Source organism: Exophiala aquamarina, assembly GCF_000709125.1.
Source record: "Exophiala aquamarina CBS 119918 chromosome Unknown aczIA-supercont1.14, whole genome shotgun sequence".
In the NCBI taxonomy this organism is placed as follows: Eukaryota; Fungi; Ascomycota; class Eurotiomycetes; order Chaetothyriales; family Herpotrichiellaceae; genus Exophiala; species Exophiala aquamarina.
Window position 1 is genome coordinate 804,407 of NW_013550574.1, and position 22,416 is coordinate 826,822.

At 36.5% G+C, this 22,416-nt stretch overlaps 5 protein-coding genes across 5 annotated transcripts; 4 read left to right on the top strand and 1 right to left on the bottom strand.

Moving 5' to 3' along the window:
* Positions 1-9,340: 9,340 nt before the first annotated feature.
* Positions 9,341-10,447, top strand: A1O9_10782 (uncharacterized protein; the record flags this gene model as incomplete). Its single annotated transcript, XM_013400470.1, has 2 exons — positions 9,341-9,418; positions 9,482-10,447. 2 exons carry the CDS (start codon positions 9,341-9,343, stop codon positions 10,445-10,447), a joined length of 1,044 nt encoding a protein of 347 aa, XP_013255924.1.
* Positions 10,448-11,076: 629 nt separating this feature from the next.
* A1O9_10783 (tyrosinase) lies at positions 11,077-12,458 on the bottom strand (the record flags this gene model as incomplete). The annotated part of the gene is made up of 4 exons (XM_013400471.1): positions 11,077-11,819; positions 11,868-12,009; positions 12,059-12,173; positions 12,229-12,458. The coding sequence occupies 4 exons, from the start codon at positions 12,456-12,458 to the stop codon at positions 11,077-11,079; spliced, it is 1,230 nt and encodes a 409-aa protein (XP_013255925.1).
* Positions 12,459-14,523: 2,065 nt separating this feature from the next.
* A1O9_10784 (uncharacterized protein) lies at positions 14,524-15,186 on the top strand (the record flags this gene model as incomplete). The annotated part of the gene is made up of 1 exon (XM_013400472.1): positions 14,524-15,186. One exon carries the CDS (start codon positions 14,524-14,526, stop codon positions 15,184-15,186), a length of 663 nt encoding a protein of 220 aa, XP_013255926.1.
* A 1,002-nt stretch (positions 15,187-16,188) lies between these two features.
* On the top strand, positions 16,189-16,416 carry A1O9_10785 (uncharacterized protein; the record flags this gene model as incomplete). Its single annotated transcript, XM_013400473.1, has 1 exon — positions 16,189-16,416. A coding segment is annotated over one exon (228 nt), but the record flags the coding sequence as incomplete, so codon positions are not given.
* Positions 16,417-17,872: 1,456 nt separating this feature from the next.
* A1O9_10786 (uncharacterized protein) lies at positions 17,873-18,535 on the top strand (the record flags this gene model as incomplete). The annotated part of the gene is made up of 2 exons (XM_013400474.1): positions 17,873-18,005; positions 18,051-18,535. 2 exons carry the CDS (start codon positions 17,873-17,875, stop codon positions 18,533-18,535), a joined length of 618 nt encoding a protein of 205 aa, XP_013255928.1.
* Between the last annotated feature and the right edge of the window lie 3,881 nt (positions 18,536-22,416).

Sequence of the window (22,416 nt, forward strand, 5' to 3'; positions counted from 1 at the left end):
CTATTTCTAATATTATAAGTATTCTTATTTCTATTTTTCTATATATTAAGTAGTTTCTTTTTTTTTCTAAGAGCGTCGCTAGCTCCGATTCTAGCCTATCTATATAGTTTATTCTTCGACTAAGAGCGTCGACTATAATATTCTCTATTCCTCGAATATATATAATTTTAAAATCGTAAGAAGCTAGAGTTTTAGTCTATTTAACTTATCTTTTATTAAGTTCTTTAGTTATTATCTAATATATTAAATTCTTATAGTCTAAGTATATTTATACTAGGTATTTAGTTTTCTCTAGATATACTCTTTATATTTTTAGATATTCTACTACTATAAGTAGTTTCTTATTATAAATATTATAATTTATCTCGAATACGCTTAGCTTCCTTAAATAATATACTACTAGATAAAGCTTTTCTTATTTATCTTTTTATTTAAGGTAGCCTTCTATTACTTTATTTAAAGTATCTATTTCTATAGTTACTTCCTTTTTAGAGTCGAAAATATATAAGATTAGCGCGGACGTTATTTATCGCTTTAGTTCTTTAAAGATATTTTTATATTTTTCCCTAAAATTAAAGATTATTTCCTTTTTAGTTAAGTTAATAATTAGTACTATAATCTTCGAGAAGTCCTTAATAAACTTTTAATAATAATTAATTAATTTATAGAACGTCTATACTTTCTTAACTATCGTTAGTTCTAGCTATTTATTAATAGCTCGAACTTTTTTCTAGTTCGATATAAATTCTTTTAAAAATATAATATAGCTTAGAAATTTAATACTATTCTTATAGAATTTATATTTAAATAGCTTAAGTAGAATTTTATTTTTCTTTAGCTTTTCTATTACTTTCTTTATATACTCTATATATTTCTTATAAGTCTTCGAGAAGATTAAGATATTATTAAGATAAATAATAACGAATATATTTAAATATTTTCTTAAAGTATTATTTATAAATTCTTAGAATATTAATAATATATTAATAAGTTTAAAAGATATAACTAGAAATTCGTAGACCTTCTATTTTATTTAAAATATTATTTTCTATTCTTCTTTAGTAGCTATTCTAATTAAGTAATAGGCGTTTCTAGTATTTAATATAATAAACTATATAACGCTTAAAAGGCGATTCTATAGCTTATTCTATTAGAAAATAGAATAATAGTTCTTAATAGTTTTATTATTAAGTAGTCTATAGTTAATATATAGTCGTAGTAATTTATTCTTCTTTATTACGAAGAATATACTATAGAATATAAATTTATATTTTTCTATTTTTAGTTAACTTCTTCTAACTAAGTCCTTTACTTCTAGTTTCTCGATATAATTTTTTAGAAAGTCTTCTTTTTTCTTTAAGAATAACTTTAACTATTCTTTATAGTTAAGTACTTCTCCTTCTTTTATAGATATTCGATAATTCTAAGGTTAATATTCTAGAAGTACTACTTTATTTTTCTTTTCTATAAATAATTCTTTATATTTTATATATTTCGAAAGTAGCTCTTTAATATTAGTCTAGACTAATATTCTATCTCTTAGTTATATCTATATTACTTTTATAAAGAAAATCTTTAAAGATAATTAATCTTCTATTTTCGTTATATAACTATAATTTAAAAATTCGAGTTTTTTTATTTTCTAGTTTATTTAGAAGTTATATTTTTTTAGTTATTCTATTTCTAGTATAGTATTATATTTTATTACTATTATATTTAGAATTATTCTTTCCTAATAAATTTCTATTAGTAGTTCGACTTATTATAGTTCTTTTCTTATTTATTCGTTCTTAAATTCTATTAGTAATTCGTCTACTATTATAAGTTAATATAGTTCTATCTTTACTTTTATATAGTCTTTTAACCTTTATACTATATAGTATAAGATATAATTCTTATTTACTCTAGAATCTATTATAAGTTATATAGAAAGATTCTATAGAATAATTATAAGGACTATATATTTCGCTTTTCCTTCGTTTAACTTATTTAAAGTTTAAGACTATTACTATAGGTAACCTAGCCTTAATAGATTATTTCCTCGTTATTTTTTAAATATATATATAGTTCTAATTCTACTATATAAGTATATCTATTATATTCGTCTATTAATCGATATATTATCTTACTAATTAAAATTTAGAGTCGATTCGAACTTATATTCTATAGATATTAATATAGCTTAAAATACTATTAGTAGTTTTCTTCCGCGTAGCTAAAGTAACCGAATAGGTACGTCGAATCTACTCGTCTATCGATATAAAGTATATTCTTCTTTTTATCCTCCTATATTATATATAAGTTTCGTATAGTCGGAGCTTTTATTCTCTAGATCTTCTTTATATCTTTCTAGTTAAGGTTAACTATAATTTATTTATAGGTTAGCCCTTATATATATATATATACTATTAGCGCTTAATTATATTCGTAATTCTAGTAGAATAATATATTAATTTCGTTCTACTACTTTTATAGTTTTATTCTAGAATCGTAATAAATATAGAAGTATCTTTCGGTTTCGCTAGTATATTCTATATATTCGCTATACTTCTAGTACTTTATTATAATCTTAATTTAATTCCTTATAATCTTAGCTATATAATATTTTTCTTTTTCTTTTAACTATATTTTAGATTCTTCTTCTAATTCTTTAATATTTACTTCTTTCTATTCCTCTTCTTTATTATCTAGAAATACTAGCTATACTTATATTTCTCTAATTATTTATACTAGTAGGTTATATTATACTATTTTACTCTCTACTATATCGTATATATAGTAAGAAGCTATCGCTAGGTATTCTAATTTATAGTATTCGTTTAGGCTAATTAGCCTTCGAGTTAATTATTTTAGTCTACTAGAATAGAATATTAACTTTTTAATATTATCTTTAATACTTACTTAGTAGTAGTTAGTAATAAATACTATAAGATAATATTTTAATACTACTACTTTACTTTCTTTTCCTATTAATACTACGTCGTCGAGATAAATATATATTATTTTCTATAGTCTCGTCTTCTTATATTTATTTAACTACTATCGTAATTCTTCTAATTAGTTATTATTCTCTCCTTTTCTAAATAGAAAAGGAAATACGTAGCCTACGTAGTTATATATATAGCTATTTTCTTTATCTTCGTATTTATTCTAGGTATATTTATAGATTATTATATAGATTCTTTCTTTCTTCGGTTATTCTAGGAGATTATACTATATCTCGGAGTTTTCCGCTAGTTCTACTATCTAGTAGTAAGTTCGAATAATTATTAAGTCGAATTTATTTAGTAAAATCTTATTCGCGAGTCCTTTTTCTATTATAAATATATTATAGTAAGGCGGTAGTAGCGTTATCGTTCTAAAACTAAATAGTTCCTACCTAAGCTAAACTAGCTATTTCTTCGTATAGATTACTCCTTTATCGAGTCCTTTAAAGGTTATAAAGTAAGCTTCTTCGTTATATATATTATATATATATTCGGCTTATAAAAAGTACTTCTAGTTATCGTATTTCTAGATTTATATATATTTTTATTTTCTTCTAGGAGTAGCGCCTAAGTTATATCGATATAGAGTTTCTCCTTTCCTTCTATCCTAGAAATAAATTTAGAATTTCGTAGAGTTTTTATATTATCGTAATATTTTATCTATTAATATCTATTTATCTTCTTTTCGCTAGAGTCTTAATTAATAAAGCTCTCTATCTTCGATATATATATAGATATATCTATATTCCTAGTATTCTCGAATTTAATACTTATAGATTAACGTCGTTCTAAACGTTTTCTACGTTATTCTTCTATTTAATACTATAACTTCGTTAACTATCTTCTAGAACTTCGTTTTAATCGTCGTATAATTATCTATATTTATAAGTATTACTTCGAAATCGACTACTATTATAGCTAGAATTTCCTAGACCTTCTATTTCTATTTTCGTAGCTTTATACTTTCTCTATCTTTATATAGAAACTACTATTTTTCGGTCTTTAAAGCTAAATAGAATTAGTAGTTATTCTTATAATAGAAATACTATAATTCTTAAGTATATCTTATAATATTTCTCCTCCTCGTATTATATACCGCTTTATTCTAGTATTCTTCCTTTAAAAGTTCGTCGAACTTTTCTTTCTTCTAAGTCTTACGCTTAAGTTCTTTAGACTTCTTAGTTTAATATTTTAACTAGAACTTCTCTTCTAATTACTTAATATTTAACTTACTTAATCTTTAAGAATTATTCGATTCTTAATAGTCCTTCTATACTATTTTACTCTTACTCTTAATAAATCTTTAGGTTTCGTTAATAGTATCGACCTTTTTCGCTATTAAGTTATCTATACTATTACTCTATATATTTATTATATATAGTCCTCGAGCGCTTTTCTTTTCTAAATAATCGAGTATATAGTATTCGGACTTACTATATTTATAGTATAGATTTTCCTTTCTTTATTTTTCTTTCTCTTAATTTTCCTCTTTTATAATTTTTCGCTTTATATTTCGGCTTCTATCTAGGCTTATTCGTCGAGTATTATAACGTTCTATCGCGTTTAAGTCTATAGAGTTTCTATAGTCTCGTAGGTATTTCGTATTAACTTAGAAAAAATATCGATATCCTCGATATCCTCGTCTTTCTAAGCTTCTTCCTTAATTTACTTCTATACGAAGTTTATATAGTTAATTATTAAGCTCGATAGCCTTATCTACTATCTTTTTATATATTTCTAGGCGCTCTATTATTTCCTTCCTAATTTCCTTCTTTAATCTATTATAGAATATATTCTTAAAGATATTATCGTTTATATACTCTAGTTTCTTTACTAGCTTCTTAAATTCCGAATAATAATTAGCTATAGATTCTATTTATTTAAGGGTATATATAGTACGAGAGGCTACTATAGTCTTATTAATTATACTATAAATTTATTTAATTATTTCTTCGAACTATATAAAGTTTCTAAAGTATACCTTAATTTTATCGTCGAAGCTAGAGGACTTAAGGTAGTTATTCTATACTAGTTTAAACTAATAGAACGCTACTCCTTTAAGGTATATTACTACGAATATAACCTTATTTTCTATCCTAGTATACTTAGTTAGGTTAAGCTTAAAGATAGTCTTAAGTTATATAAGGAAGTATTCTAGCTTCTCTCTATTTTCGTAGAATAATTCTACCTTAATACTATTCCTAGATATATTAATAAGTCCTAGTACGTTAATTATATCTACGTTTAAGTCTTCGTTAGAACTACTATCTTAAACGATCTTATTCTTTAAAGAATTATTTAAGGCTATAAGTAGATATACGCTAGATAGTAGGGATTTAATTCGAGATAATCCTACGTTAAATATTTAAGATTAATTAAGTAGTAGTTAAAGTATTATAATTCGAGCTATAAATAGTTCTAACTAAGGTAGGGTTTCTTAATAGAGTAAGTACTAGAGTATTAACTAGGATAATAAAGGGAATACTTATTCGTCGGACTATATTCTAAAATATAGGTATAGAATTACTAACGAAGTTAACTACGAACTATACTATCTAGGTAAAAGAGCGTATATATATAATATTTAAAGTACTACTTTAGTGTATTATTATAATAGAAGTAATATAGTAATGTAGTAATGTATTCCCTAGTTATAGGCTACGTAACGGGTTAGGCTAAACCTAGTTAAAAACCCGGAACCTAACCTAATAGGGTTAAATTAATTAGGTTTCTAAAATAGCTAAAAACCTAACGGGTTTTTTAATCGGGTTAAAAAAAAAGAGGATAGAGTTTAAAACCTAATAGGGCTACTAAGAGTTACTAAAAATAGACTATTTTTAAGAAAAATAGAAATAATTACTATAAATAGTATATTTTTTACTAAAAATAGTAATAATCTAAGTAATAATCTCTATTTTTAGTAATTTAGGCTGCTAAGACTAAACCTAATAGGAGTATAAACCCTATTAGGTTTTTAGTTAATCGGGTTTTTATAAGGACTAAAAACCCTATAGGGCTTTTTACTCGGGTTATAAAAGGTCTACGGATTGTCTAACCTAACCCGTTGCGCAGCCTACCTAGTTACGTAATATAGCCTCGTTCTCCATCGGCTAACCTTCCTTAAACTATCCCTTAGAACGTGGGGCGCCTATCCCGGCGACCTTATCTATAACCTAGTTCGTAATACCTATATAGATAATACGAGAGCTAATAGAGCTAATAACTTCTTCGTAGCTTTAGTTTCTATTATCTTACGGTAATAGTCCTAAGTAAGCTTAGAATCTATCTAAATACCTAGATACCGATAGGAGGATAAAGCCTCGATAACGGCTTATAGGAGGTAGAGCGGATAGGTAGTATTAGCCTACGAATCTCTACTAAAATATACTAATTCGTATTTCGTAGTACGAATTAAGAGCCGTATCTTAATACCTATTTCTCGGCCTATCGATAACGTAGTTTTAGTGCTTTATAGTTATATTATACTATTAGTTTCGTTACGAGAATAGTAACGTCGTCGATATAGCCTACGGCCTCGGTATCCTTAGTCTTATATACGTTAATAAGGTTAGCGTTATAAAAGAGATATAGTACGGGCGAGAGCGGGGAATCCTAAGAAATACTAGTCTTAATAGGTATCGATAGTATCGTATACTCTTAAAGCTTAAGTATCGTCGATCGACTACGAAGAAAGGAGTTAATCTATCGTACTAGTATATAGTTAATTCGTCGTTTCCTAAGGTTATATAATAGTCTTAGTCGAGAGATATTATTAAAGGCTCCGGATACGTCGAGTAGTAGTAGCGATGCTATCTTCCCTTTCGACTACGCGCGATAAATACGTTAGAGAAGAAGGTAGATAGCGTAGTCGGTCGACACTAGCTTTCTCCCTCTAGTATATTACCTAGGGAGTAAATAGTAGGTATCTACTAGGTAAGCTAGTCGATTAGCGACGATAGCTTCTAGCGCCTTTCCGAGTATATTAAGGAGAGCGATTAGCTAGTACGACTTAGGCTATATATAGTCGTCCTTGTCGAGTTTTCGGAGAACTATCGTAGTACTCTATTAAAGTATATAGAGTAGTATCCTTACTAAAGATAGGCGTTAAAAAGGCCGTAAAGAATCGGTAAAATAATATTAAGCGTCTAGTAGAGAATAACGTTTAGAATACTATCGATACCTAGGGCCCTATTAGATATAGCTATAAGGGTTTAGCTAGGAATTTAGAGTAATTCGTCTAACTACCGTATAACGAGGATTCTAAAGCTAAGGAGAGAAAAAAAAGAGAAAATCTATCTACTATACGAATAAAGGAAATACTTTCTACCCTCTCCTATAGTAGATTAGTATAGTTTTCTAGGAGATAATTAATAGGAAGGAGTTATATAGCTTCGGCTATATAGTTATATAGCCTAAAGATATACTACGAGTAATCGTTCTAAGGCGTACTCTAGAGCTTTATAAAGGTTTAATTCGTAATATTATTCTCCTCTTCTCCTCGTACGACGCTAAGAAGCCGCTACTTCTAATAGAGACTAGTCGGGCGTCGAGTAGCGTATAAAGTAAAATTCTTATCTCTATTTACTTTTATCCTACTTTTTCTTCTCTTATACTAATTATCGAGAAAGTTTTATAAGTACTTATCTCTACTCCTATTACGTACGATTATTAGCTATTACTAATTCTCGTACGCTAATAGTCGATATAGTAAATAAGTAAGCGAACTAATCTATTTCCTCTTCTTAAATCTACCTTCTATACTCTAAGCCCTAGACTTCCTCGTTTAGTCGTACGTACTAATAGAAGAATAAAAAAGTTAAGAGAATATAGTATTAGTAGTGTAGGACGCCGCTATGGCTTAGCGTTAGTTAGAGTAGCTCGCGCTAACTTAAATTCCTATTTTTCTTGCCTCCGAGTAGTCGCTAGTATCGTACTACTATAATACTTCTTAACGAGCGGTCTTAGCTATACTAGAAACTATCCGGAGGATAAGTTTTAGGATCTATAGTAGAAGTAGCCGAAGACCGTAGAAAGAAGGAGTAGAATATATAGTTACTTTCTATCTTATTAAATAACTTAAGATCTATCTAAGTAAAGGAGTATAGGCCTATTTTATATAGGCGTAGGCTTCGTTATAATATCTCGTAAGTACGAGAGTAATTACCGAGTATTCATAAATACGAGTTAACTCCTAGGATACTTAGAAATTAAGTTAAGTAATTTCTAATCCTATAGAATAGAATAGCGTTTTATAGAATCTTTCGTAAGGCTTAAGTATAGCCTTACTAAATAGATACTACGTAATCCTAGCTTATATAAGCCTAATCACGTGACTAGGCGTTAATAGGGTATCGCTTAGTCTTAATAATCGCTAACCTAGAACTATAGCGCTTATTACCCCGTACGATTTATAGCTTCCTCTTACTTCTACTAGATAACTACTATTAATATTTAGGCCTATTCTCTCGCTTTTTATAGCTATTATACGATTTCTTCTTCTTACTCGATAGAACTTCTAGGAGTAGTAATTAGTCGTATAACGTTCGTTAGTCGAATCGTCTTAATATAGTATTTATAACTAAGGAAGAAGGGACTTATTCTCGTTAATTAAGCGTCGTAATTATTAATCGCTAACTCGACTATTAGAAGTACTACTACCTAATTATTCTATACTCTACTAATATATATATATAGATATATTTCGACTATCTAGTTTATATATTTCGTTAATTCGTCTATCTATAGATAAAAAGCTATTAATAATCGTCGTATAATACTTATTAGTTTATAAAACTATATCTAAAGAGCTCCTATAAACTAGGAGCCTCGATTCGTAACGATTATCGCTAGTAGATCGTATTATCGATAGAACGTACGAAGGAATACTCTTACTACGTCTTCTACCTCGATTAAGCGTATTCCTTCGAGGATTACTTCCTTTCCTAGTCGATTTATAATTACTAGGAGGTTCGTATACTCCTCGCTCTTAGAAAGTTTAGTAATAAAGTTTATTAATATTTCGCGCTATACTTAGTTTAGTATAAAGAGACGCATCCTACTAAGGTAGTAGATGTTAAAGGATTAAATTACAGCTAGAAACGCCACTTATTAGCGCCGGGAGGAACCATCTTGCTTGGCTAGCCGCACGCGCACACAAGTACAAGCTCACTTCCCCGCTCTCCATTTTGACATTCGTTTGACTGACCGATATTGCTGACCATAGGCCACTCTCTTACGCCTATCGAAAGTACTTTCGTTCACCTTTAACCACGTCTCATTACTAACCTTGCGCTACATTGATTAGCTTCTAACACCAACAGGGATTTCACCGTCACTCGTTCAAACCCGTGGCCATGGATCATCCCGAATCTCGTCTGGCGGAGACGGCCGAGGAGCTGAGCACAGCACTCCAGCCCGCATTAGTCGCCAATGTACGCTTCCTTTGTTCCTCATCTTACCTTATCAATGTAAATCATAGTTGATACATTGTCTAGACCAACCAGAGCGACGTCGACTCCGCCTATGGTGCATCAGTTAATGGAGCAATGACTGCTTCTCTAGCCAGCTCGGTTCTAAACTACAGATACGAAAATGGCCGACGCTATCATGCATACCGAGATGGCCAATACCACTTACCCAACGACGAAAGCGAGCAGGCTCGGCTTGATATGCTGCATCATATCTTCGTACTTGTTCTTGATGGTGCATTGTATCGTGCCCCGTTGTGCCATCACGGTCAACCACAGCGAGTTTTGGATCTTGGTTGTGGCACTGGGCTTTGGTGTATGCAGTTTGCAGACGAGTTTCCCGAATCCCTCGTCCTCGGCACTGATCTTAGTCCCATCCAACCAAACTGGGTTCCTCCTAACTGTAGATTCTATGTGGATGATATCGAGAGTGAATGGACTTACTCTCCTGGAGAGCACTTCGACTTCATTCATGGTCGAGCGCTATGCGGAAGTATTGCGGACTGGCATAGGCTGTTCACCCAGTCACTTGCTAATCTCAAGCCCGGAGGTTGGATAGAAATGCAAGAGTTCTTCTGCAAAGTCTATAGCATTGATGACAACATCGACAACGCCCCTTACCTCAAAGAGTGGGAGGAGCAAATAAACGAAGCCAGCAGGAGATTCGGTAAGGAACTCGCAAAGGCTAATGTTCTAAAGCGATACATGGAAGACGTTGGCTTCGTCGATGTCCGCGAGGAGATCTACAAAGTACCGATTGGGCCCTGGGCTTGGGGCAAGAAGTTCAAGGAACTGGGGATTTATTCCCTCGCACAGTTTCTTGATTCCGTTGAGCCTTTCTCGCTAGCTTTATTTACTAGAATGCTTGAGTATACGGCTGACGAGACCATGACTATCATTGCTAGGGTCAAGAATGATTTGGTTAATCCGAAGTTGCATACATATTTGCACTTTCATTTTGTTTGGGGTAGAAAGGCCGATGGACCAGAATGAAGTGATGAGGGAGGCTATGCTAAGGAAACAGGTCGGAGACACCTCTACAAGTCAACTCACGACAGAGAAAGATAAGGCAGAAACCCACTGCGGACAGCCACCGGAGCAATCAACCATTACGGCGCCTGCCACTCTACCTCCTGGCGGACTCAAGACATTCACTTCAGCTGGAGATAATCCCCGAATAGCTCTCTTCCATAGTTCCTTCGCGGGTATCAAACACCATTTTTGAGGATAACGGCTCTGTTAGCGACGAAATGCATGCCCCAGATGCCGATTCCGCCCATAGTGATTGCCGATGCTAGGAGGAGGGTCCTGTCGACGACGTTTAGCAAATGGCGATCAATCGGGAGCAGCACGAGATACCAATTGTAGACACCCCGTGTCGAGGTGCGACGCTTCAGCAGCTCCAACGTCGTAATGCATTCCACCGCGGATGTAAAGAAGGAGAGAACTATATAGCCGGCGTCATAGGAAACGGCAGTCTTGACGATGTCTGCATATTTAAGGTAGTCTCGATTAAATCATTCTAGAAGTTTGCGCTCTTAATGCCTATATGATGTGAATGTTCGTAATGCCCCCCCCCCCCCCCCAAAAAAGGCCCAGGATGAAATGCTAGACGCAAGTGACTAGAGGTAGATGTAGCAGAACGGTCCTGCTGTCGTGGACATTAAATCTCTCAGTTTGACGACTTGATTAGTCACCCATGGAATTTCAATCGTTGTGTCGAAGGTCTGCGGAGGGCTTGGTGGCAAGTTCAAGAAGGTGCCCGTGCCGTTGAGAGCGTTATTGCCATACACTCTGTTTTTTGTGTCGAGCATCTGCCAGATCCACCATGCACGATCAATACCGCCGTGGTGCAAGAAGAACATTGGATCAGACGGCGAGACACCAACATCGCGACCTGGATCACCACCCAGAGTGTAATGAGGACCACCGTGAATGCCGATGTCGCCGTTCACGAGGTCGAGGTTGCCTTGCATTCTGGCCTGGAAATTGACGATAGTCTTTTCAGCGAGTGTCCTCAGCACCGAGGTAGCATTGGCGTAGCGCTTGTTGATATAATCAGTCAAGTCACGCTTGAGACAGCGAGGGTTGTAGTCAAGAGGATTGCCCGATGGAGGGCCGACAACAGCTCCTCCAGGCAGGGAGAGTTGTTGGGGTCCGAGGTTTACCTTCCAGTCCTTGAACGGTCCTGACTTAATACAGCCACCGCCATTACCAAGTGGTAGGTGGATCGTAGGAAGCGTTGGTTGAGATACAATGATCTCGCCGCTCTGCTCGACCTTGGCCCCATCACCGCTCATTGAGTACTCTGACCCGTCAAAAAGAGGGTGATTCTGCAAGCCAGTTATAGCGGTTTGCGCCCAGTCTATTATATGTCAGTGGCTGTGGCTGGATAAAGACGTGGACAACTGACCCCAATATGGCATAGGACCCCTGTAGCCGCATTCATTGCGCAGGGCATGTTCCATCTGATATACGAACCATCGATGCCATGACAAGAAGTTCCCAGTGAAGTGGATGAACGGCGTCTGTGCGATATGTGTTGCAGTGAAGTCCTAATCATGTTAGTGGGTGCCTCGGTCTGGATTCAGGAGTGGCACTAACATCCCATCGTGACTTGGCACCACCAGCAGAAGATGCTGGAGTCCTAGGTTGCTTAGAAGCCAGGCAGTTGCAAGCAGCTGTGTAGGCCTCCCTGTCCTGCTTTGACAGAGTGCTCCTGGCGGGTGGTCAGTCATGGTCGACAACTGCCGTGAAGGCTTCGGGTGGCTTACCACTCCCTCCTGATTGACAAGTTTTGCAGAGTGCAGCTACCTTCTACAGAGCGCTTTGATCCAGCGTTCGATGTAGCGTTCGATTCGGTGTCCGCCAATTCCCCCTTGGCAACTTCTTGAGCTTCCTGCAGGAGGGCTGCCAGCTGGCTATAGTCGTCGTCCCTAGGTGTAGCAGCGCATAATGCTTGCACCACCAACAACATGCTAAGGGAGATGGAAGAGATCCTCATTGTGGCGAATAACTAAGTAGGATGTAAGAGAAAAGAGATGGTGGTCGTGATCAGGAGTCGAGACCCTGATGAGAATTATCTCAATAAGTATAGCTGGCCACGAGGGACTGAGCACCTAGTTTATCACTGCAGAAAGCAGATTGGTTGTAATTTAATTGCCGAATCAGACCCTCGAAATTAGTGAATTTATCGAGCTCGGTAAAAACGCCTAGTGTCCGAACAGAATTGGAAAGATATGCGCTAACAAGCAAGTGAGGCTGCGGGCACACTAGGGAGTAGCTTGCATGTCTTAGTTCCCCGAGTCCTTAACGCAGTCGCGATGATCTGCAAGTGGCAAAGAATTCTGCTCGGCCTGAAGACGGGGCCAGGGTTAGTCGAACGCTCTTAAACACTCAGTAATTGCAAGCGACATGGCCTTGAGGCTAACAGACGCAGACGGTAGAGTGTGGTGAAACTCACTGGCGGCAGGATGATCATTAAATGCATATTAACGGTATTCTATAGCTTCTTTGCTAGAGAAGGAGATTATGTAGTGGGAAAACACTTAGTTGGGAACTTGGAATGAATGGGAGCAGCTTAGTCCTGGATCCCATTGTTTAATTGCAATCAGACAATCGACCCCACGTGGAAATCAGGGTGGCAGCATTCGTATCAAGCTCTATGCCGAGATACTTCTAGTGGTGAAAGTGGCCAACTCAAGGAAGCAAGAATTAGCGTTATTGTAAATACGAGTGAGTTGGTCCGTCGAGAGGATCGCACGAGAGTGGAGTCATTCTACACGCCCCGGCAAGAGTTTTGCCCCGTGCTTTCATCGCATGAATATGCCGTTCTGTCTGAACTAGTTGTGCATTTCACACTGCTATGATTCGCATGTTGAGAATATGCCAGTGCAGTGTACCTGCATATCTGAGCGAGACACAAAGAGCTCGTGGCATTGCAATTATCTAAGTCTCTTCTACTACCCACCTCTGCAAAGGATGCAGAGTCAGGAGTAGCAATCTTGCGAATACTGTACATACCCTAGGTACTTGCTAGCATGGAGAGAAGCGGAAGTTGCCGACATGGGACTAACGGCGAGGCGATGTTGAGGCTACAGGAGAAACGATGCCACACGTGAGTTAAGCATTGGCATCTAGATAGAACCAATCGGGGGAAGATTCCGAACAACCCGGTATCAAGGATTGCAGCTAAAACAGTTAGCATGCATTACCCCCAGGCACAGCAGCATGCACTGTCAGGGTCTTACTCCGGGAGGTCACGACCTTGCATGGTACCCTTAGGTGAGGATCTCTCAGCACGAAACGTTCGCTTACTTAGGGTCTACAATATCTTCCTCTGATATGAGTTTTATGCTTCTTTCTTCAGATCGTTTCTCCGCAGATCACTAACTAGCGTAAGGACTCGCCTCTGCATATCGCGAATTGTTGATGGGCTATGGCGGCCCCAAACCCTCCACTACTTCCTTCGAACCCAGATGAGAATGCTGGCCCCCAGATACTCGGAGCCACACTGGCAACAACCTGTCTTGCCCTTCTGACGGTCATTGCTAGGTTCTACGTCCGAACCTTCATGGTGAAGGCATTAGGATGGGACGATCTCTTCATGGCGTTGGCCATGGCAGTCGCAAGTAGCCAATTCTGTCTGATCTGAATGATACTGCTAATTGCTGCACCAGTCTATAACTACTGGAGTGTTCATCGCCCTCTCCGTGAAATATGGCGCGGGCCAGCAGTAGGTATCACCGGATTCCTGCTCTGTAGAGCATTACAAGCTTACAGAGCACTAGTATTGGTGATCTCCTACCGGGCATATATCAGAAAGGAATGAAGCTGAATTTCATCTCACAACCCCTACTGATGTGGGGCGTCTGCATCGTGAAGCTCTCAGTCGGGTGTGCTTTATTGAGGATTGCAACACAGAAGCGGTGGAGATGGAGTATCAAGGGCATTATGATATTTATGGTTCTATACACTATTGGCTCCTTTATAGTAAGCACAAATGCGGATCGTGATTGCGGATGCACTAAAATTCGCAGACACTCTTCACTCAATGCAAACAAGTCGCCATGCAATGGGATCCTACGATTCCTCGAAATTGCTGGACTCCGGAGACCTTGCAAGCCTTGGCTTTCACCCACGCAGCACTCAACATCGTGACTGATTTTGTGTTCGCTGTGGTGATACCAATCCCGATATTGTGGGCCCTCCAAATGAACAAAAGAACGAAGGCTGCTGTCATGATCATGCTGTCGCTGGGTCTGTTCGTCTGCTTGGCCGGTATATTGCGAATTCCAACTATCGTCAATTATGGGAAGGCGGGAGACTTCCTTTGGGACAGCAGGGGTTTGTCTATCTGGTTCGTTGCGGAATTCAACACCGGAATCATCGCAGGAAGTATGCCTGCACTTAAGCCTCTTTTTAAGACCATTTTTGACAGCACATATTTTAAGGGTTTGACCCAAAGATATGGCTACGGGAATAATTCAGGTGCAGCCGGAAGTCACCAACGATCATTCTCAGCAAAAGGCTTCAACAATCTACGCAACAAGGAACGATTGGACTCGCATGATCAGTTTGATGATGTTGATGGCTCCTTGAGCCAGCGCGGTCTTGTCTTGGAGAATAAACCTATTGCTCTGGGTGTGATCGAAAAGAATGTTATCACTACCGTTACCCAAATGGATCAACCGACCGCGCCAAACACGAAGAGATATGTATGGAATGAGTAATTTACAGAGGTCCGGTCCAGTTATGTATGAACTTATGTATGAATAGGTAGTATAGCACATGAATGAGAACATCAGTGTACTTTTCTTTTGCTTTCATCCTAGACAAAGATAATACCTCACTAGAGAGATCTCTATTTACCATTATCCAAAAACTAACCTAGGTTAAAGGACTCGACTTAATATATAGATTCTAGAGTCTATCCCTTGAGCGGCTACGGTGGGACCTTTTTTGTTTACTCCTTGAGGAAAGCCATATAAGAATCTACTCACGATCCCTACAATCGCTAAGACATTATAAACCTTGGCACAAATTAGGCACGAGAATTTCAAATTTACATAATTCGAATAGCTTAACAAATTGCTTAGCTTTCTAGTATTACGACGAATGTATTTTAAGTTTTGACTGCCAAGAAGCTAATTTACGCCTATGGCTAGGCGAATATCCCGGTCGATCATTAAGTTTTCCTTGTAAGTTACCATTATGTAACTAGTTTAGGCTAAGTAGAGTCGGGTCGGAGGAAGCCGATATAAATGGATAGTTACGCAAGTAAGTTTTATCTTCACAAGATTGGAAACATCTGGGATGTGGACCAAGTGAGTTGTAGTCCAAATCAGGATTTTAGGCATCCGGACCTAACCCTAGATAGAGGGGCACTTTATCTTAATTAGCCTTGGGATGGCCCAAATAAGAAATGCTCTTCAGAGAGATGGGTCAAGAGAAGGCGGACGCTTGCCTAAATAGGCATAGCCTCACATTGAGAAAGCGGGGAGAGTATGGTGCGTGGTATCACACTCCCTTTCGCTATCGGGGAGTCTACAGTAGACATCGCATCTTTCGGTTCCACCTTATCTCTACTATCCCAGTCTAAACTAGGCTTTCTCTATGATTCTCCCCCATTAGGTCGTCTACCAACTACGTAAACCCATATATACTAACTTCGGCCACTTCGTCTTCGTGCCTCCTCTCTCGTAGCCACTTCTCGTCCTTCAAACTCGTATAATATGGACTTTCCCCTCGGGGATTTCTGCTTGACCTGCGACCGACGGACTAACGGCGCTACATTCTGTTCCCTTCCTTACCGGCTTAAACAACTAGACTATTTTAACCTTACTGAATCGACACTATACTCGTTAATCTCCTTCTCGACAGCTAGATTCTACCTTCCACCGGCTTATAACTTCTCGATACACCGCCCCTTATCTTCTAAGCCCTTACCTATATCTAAATCCCTATCTAAGTAGGCACAAGACGACCTTAAATACTACGTCGACGCCTTTAATTAGAACAGGACAATTCGACGACGAGCCTCGACGCAGATCGATGACGTCTCCAAGACCTCTCCGATAGCATAAGACAATATACTGAATAGTATAAACGGACTACTACGAGAGGCGATATTTAAGGAAACCACGGTAACTTTCATCGTTTAATGGATACCAGCTGATCCATTCCCTCCTTCGATAGAACTATTTTCGGTGAAGTGGTGCGGATCTAACTCTTGAAATTTAACCCACCCTCCTGGCTCTAAATTACCGCGAAAGTTAGACGTGTTGTTAGAAAGATGCGAAAAATTCACTATGACTCTCCATCACTAAGTTGGGCTAGTTTCTAACATTAATATACGCCTGTTCCGTTCATCTAGACAGTTTAGGTCATGTAGGTATGACTGTCCACGACTTCCTTCAACCAGCGACTCAACCGCGACGTTCAAGAGAACTAAAGAAGAGACACTTGAATGCTGGCCACTAGAACACTTACTACCTAGGACCAGCGTCTGCCTTTTTAGGGCAGTCACCGTATTTAAAATTCAGTTACGGCAAAGTCTTGTTTGGAACACCGAGTCTAGCGCGTCAACGACTATTTAATATGCGAAGACACTCAGCGCCTTTTAATTATAAGCTTTCTAGTACAGGCCCTTGGAAGGTCTACATTGGGAAACTAGGCCGACTGATATAGCGCTAGACACTATAGTTCATCTGCACCTTTCTAGATATAAGAGAGAATCTCTTTATGTCGGCCCTTAGCGCTTATATCCCGACCGGCATAATGTTATAATTTTCGATAACCTCGCCTCATCGCCTTTTAGGCTCTTAAGAAATTCAATCACCCCTTGTAAAATCTTTAAACCTTACTACGTTCTAAATTCATCCTATTCGGAACTTTCCGTTCATTACATTAATAGATTTTTTGTTTAGTCTTTCGTTTATAGTTACGAGGATTTATTACAAAGCTTCCTATTGTCTAGGGCTATGTGGCGTCTACTTACGGTTAAAGACCCTCTACATAGCTAAATAGCCTTCTCCCTTTTAGTTACTAGTTACACTAAGTTAAACTTTTTTTTCCTCTTCAAGTGATACCTATTAGAAATGAGCCTTAGAAACTTAAACTAGGGTACGCATGTTTTAAATTAACCTCCTTGCCTCAGTAAATACGAAGGTGCACAACCCTTGTCGTCGGCACTACAATAAATAGTGTCTGCAAATATCTATCCTGAAATAGATGGGTGTGCTGCGTCCTGAATTCTCACTAGCCAGGGATTCTAAGTAGTAGTCTACTATGCCTTCGAACCTCTAATACTTACTAGACTTTGCTGCCCCCCGATAATGATAGGTGAGGCTACCTAGCGAATGGACGCGTGAGCGTTGGTCTAACCAAGCATCAGACTATAGAAGGCGTTAGTAAAAAATGGCTGGCGAAACTGGCGCTATATCGGTGTCTATACTAGTTACGATGGTTATCGCTGGCTTTTTTGCGATATTATTCTACAATTTCGTCTACATTAATATCAAGATCTTCCTAACTTTCAAACACCGTCGAGGTCTCTACTTCTAGTCTCTAATTGTTGCCTCCTGGGGTATCCTAGTGTATGCGACTGGATTTCTACTAAAGTTCTTTAAACTTGGAGGGCCGAAACTAATAGCTCTTGTCTTTATTATCAGCGGATGGTATTGCATGGTCACAGGCCAATTGGTGGTGCTGTACTCCCGCCTGCATCTTGTGGAACCGGATATTAAAAAGCTTCGATGGGTCCTCATTATGATCATGGTCGACTTCTTCCTACTGCACATTAGTATGACTGTCGTCTTTTTTGGTGCTAATTCTTCGCGTCCAGGGTCTTTTCTGAAGCCGTTTAAGATATACGAGAAGGTTCAGGTGACGGGATTTGCGCTTCAGGAGTTCATTATCTCTGGCTTGTACATTTATAAGACGTGGGACATGCTTAGACCTGCAGTCGACGACTGGAGTCGGAAGGCGCGCAGGATTATGATCCACCTCATTGCTATTAACATCATCATTATCATTATGGACATAACACTACTCGGAACCGAATATGCGGATCAATACTAAATCCAGACGCCCTACAAGGGTGCGCTCTATAGCATCAAGTTGATTATGGAGTTTAGCATTCTAGAATAACTTTGTGCTTATTTGAAAGAGAGGAATAATACCTAATTTGACTCAACTTCGACAAGATATCATGGTGGCACCTTCGCTGCAGGTAGCGATCGTTACTGCACTGCCTCTCCCTAAAGATTTGGCTTGGGCAGTGGTAAGTATATTAGAGTCGCTAAAATAGAGAGAGCAGCCCGCACAATAAGCTCATGAGGATTGAGCCGTCCGCAAATTATAACGAGGTGTAGAATGTAGTATAGATGAGAATAAGATTCCTGGGGCAAGAAAAACCGCCACTGCGTTTGTATATACGCTACTGTGCACGAAATGCGTTGTTGTGCTCACCATAGAAGTTGAGGAATTGCAGGTAGAAAAGTATAGGCTCGAGAAAGATGCTCGAAAGCCTGCTTATACGCGACGCGGTGACAGAAGTATATAGGTCCTAGAACCGGCGGCGTGCTAAGATTAGATTTCTTACTTGTGCAGCAGACGTTCTGTACACCCTCCTATAGAATAGTGAGCGTTGGTGTCAAAGTGTGGAAAATGAGTTTCATAAACCGTATGCCCTTTTAAGAAATAGTCGGACACGTGCCTATCCCGCAAAGCTTCGAATCACCGCTCAGGGCTGAGTAGCTTACAGCCTCCCCGGAAGTTCCAGCCCAAAGAATCCCGGAATTGGAGCCCCGGAAGCCTAGTAGCCCCACCTAGAGCGTTGCGCGGCAAGTTCCAGAGATCATTTCCGTTTAGCAAGCTATCTATCCGCTAGTTACTAAGCCTCTAACATTAATTCTAATGTCGCCTCGTAAAGTCGTAATCGTATTATAATCCGAGCTATAAGTAGTTCTAACTAAGGTAGGGTTCCTTAATAGAGTAGGTACTAGAGTAGTAACTAGGATAGACTAAGGGAATACTTATTCGTCGGACTATATCCTAAAATATAGGTATAGAATTACTAACGAAGTTAACTACGAACTATACTATCTAGGTAAAGGAGCGTATATATATAATACTAGTAGCTCTCTTAGATCTCGTAGCTTCCCTAGATCTCTTAAGATCCTATAGAATCTAGGGAATCTAGGAGATCTAGCCTTTCCTAGTTATATAACTTAGCCTCGTTCTCTATCGGCTAACTTCCTTCCTAGATAGGTACCTTAATTCCCTTAGCGACCTTTTAAGTAACCTAGTTCGTAATACTATTCTTCCCTCCTTTTAGTCGTTATTCTTAACGTACTTAAGGTAAGCCCTTTCTATATTTCTATTCGTTTCTTTCTCTATAGCTAACTATATCGCCTATAGGTATTATTAAACGTTCCGAGTCTTCTACTATTCGTCGCTAACGTACTACGCTTAAAATTAAAGTCCTTAGAAGGAAATACGAAGGTATAGGTCGTTATATTCCTTACTAGAACGCGAATATTATTTATTTTATATTAGATAGCTATACGCGTTATAATAATTATACGCGTAATAACCGAAAAGATTATAATAGAGTATTTTCTAATACTAAGTTTAAGGCCCTTTTAGCTAAGCGTAGCCGCTTAGCTAAGGCCGCTCGTTAGAAGGACGAAGAGATTCGTTAAAAGAGTAAGGAGATATAGCGTCTACTCTCTTCTATTACTTAGACTAACGCCGAGCGTAAGCGTTTCGAGAAGGAGGCCGAATAACTACTAGAGAAATAAAAGAAAATAGTTATTTAGGAGGCTTATACCTTAGACGCGCTAGATTATATTAACCCTCCGCCCTAGGCTTCCTCTACTATTTTAATTAGTATAGATAACGCTTAGCTTAAAGATATCTTTAATCTATCGTCGGGTTCCCTAGCCTACTTTCTAGGCCCTATTCCCTTAGATTATTCGGTAGTTCGGTAGTATCGGACTATAAGTTTCGGATTAAGGTTTATTCCTAGTTTCTAAGTATTTTCTTCTTTCGAATATCCTAACTATTTAATTAGGTATTCTATTTAATAGCCTTTCTACCTATATTAGAGTATAGTTTCTATATTATAATAGAGTTCCTAGGTTTCTTTATCGATATATACTAGTTCTAGTCTAGCTCCGTCTAGTACTTTTTTTAATAGCGATTTATAAAATACTAGGTATATATTTAATCCTCTTAGTAGTTATAACTTATACGAAACTAGTTCTAATATTTTCTTAATTCGGTATAGACTAATCTTCGTATAATTTAGTTTTTTACTTAGTCTTTATATTTTTATATTTTTTATATTAACGTAAACTATTTCTTCCTCCTAGAAGTCTAGTCCCTTAGATCTTTTCTTATTTACTATTTTTATAGTTATTTTTAATATTTTATCTAACTTTATCTTTAGTAGAAAGTATAATTTATATAAGTCTTCGACTTTTATCCTTATCTTTTTCGCTATAGGTCTATCGCCTAACGATTCTTTCTTAAAGTTTAGGTATCTTTCGTAGTTCGTAAAGAACGGCGATATTCCGATTACCGATATATTATTATTAAAAGCGAATTAAGCTATTAGTAATAGCTTAACCTAATTCTTTTATTAGTAGTCTATATAGTATCGTAGATATTATTCTATCGTTTAATTCGTTCTTTTCGTTTATTCGTTCGTTTATAGGTAGTATAATATAGATATCTTATATTTTATTCCTAGTAGGTCGGTTAACGATTACTAAAACTATAAATTAAATAGTTTATCTCTATTCGTAATAATAACTTCTAGTATTCTATATTATACAAATACTATTCTCGTAACTACGTATACTAGTTCCTCTACTATCGATACTTCTTTATATAATAGTAGGTAAATATATTTTATTAGTATATCGTTTATTATAAGTATACTATCGTAACTCGTACTTATTATAGGTTCCTTCGATAGTAGTAGCTTAACTATAAAGTCTATTACTATTCTTAACTATACTTTATCTATATTTTCCGCTAATTATAATAAGCTATATAGTTTATATCTTAAGTATTTAGCTTTATAGTATATATCGTAATTCTTAATATAATTCTTAACGTTTTTTCTTAGTTTCGTCTAGGTAAAATCTCGTATTATTAGTTCGATTATCTTATTAATATCTAGATATTCTATACTTTTATCGTTATACCTTACTTATATAATTCTCTACTTTTATTCTAGTATTAATTCTATTTTTAATATCGTAAGTATTCTTATTTTTATTTTTCTATATATTAAGTAATTTTTCTTTTTCTCTAGGAGCGCTATCGACTCCGACTCTAGTCCTTCTATATAGTTCGTTCTTCTACTAAGGGTATCGACTATAACGTTTTCTATTCCTCGAATATATATAATTTTAAAATTATAAGAGGCTAGAATTTTAGTCTATCTAACTTATCTTCTATTAAGTTCTTTAGTTATCGTTTAGTATATTAGATTTTTATAGTCTAAGTATATTTATACTAGATATTTAGCTTCCTCTAGGTATACTCTCTATATTTTTAGGTATTCTACTACTACGAGTAGTTCCTTATCGTAGATATCGTAATTTACCTCGGATCCGCTTAGCTTCCTTAAATAATATACTACTAGATAAAGCTTCTCTTATTCGTCTTTTTATTTAAGGTAGCCTCCTATTACTTTATTTAAGGCGTCTATTTCTACGATTACTTTCTTTTCTAGATTAAAAATATATAAGATTAGTATAGATATTATTCGTTACTTTAGCTCTTTAAAGGCGTTCTTATATTTTTCCCTAAAATCGAAGATTATTTCTTTCTTAGTTAAGTTAATAATTAGTACTACGATTTTTAAGAAGTTCTTAATAAACTTTCGGTAATAATTAATTAATTCGTAGAACGCCTATACTTCCTTAACTATTATTAGTTCTAGC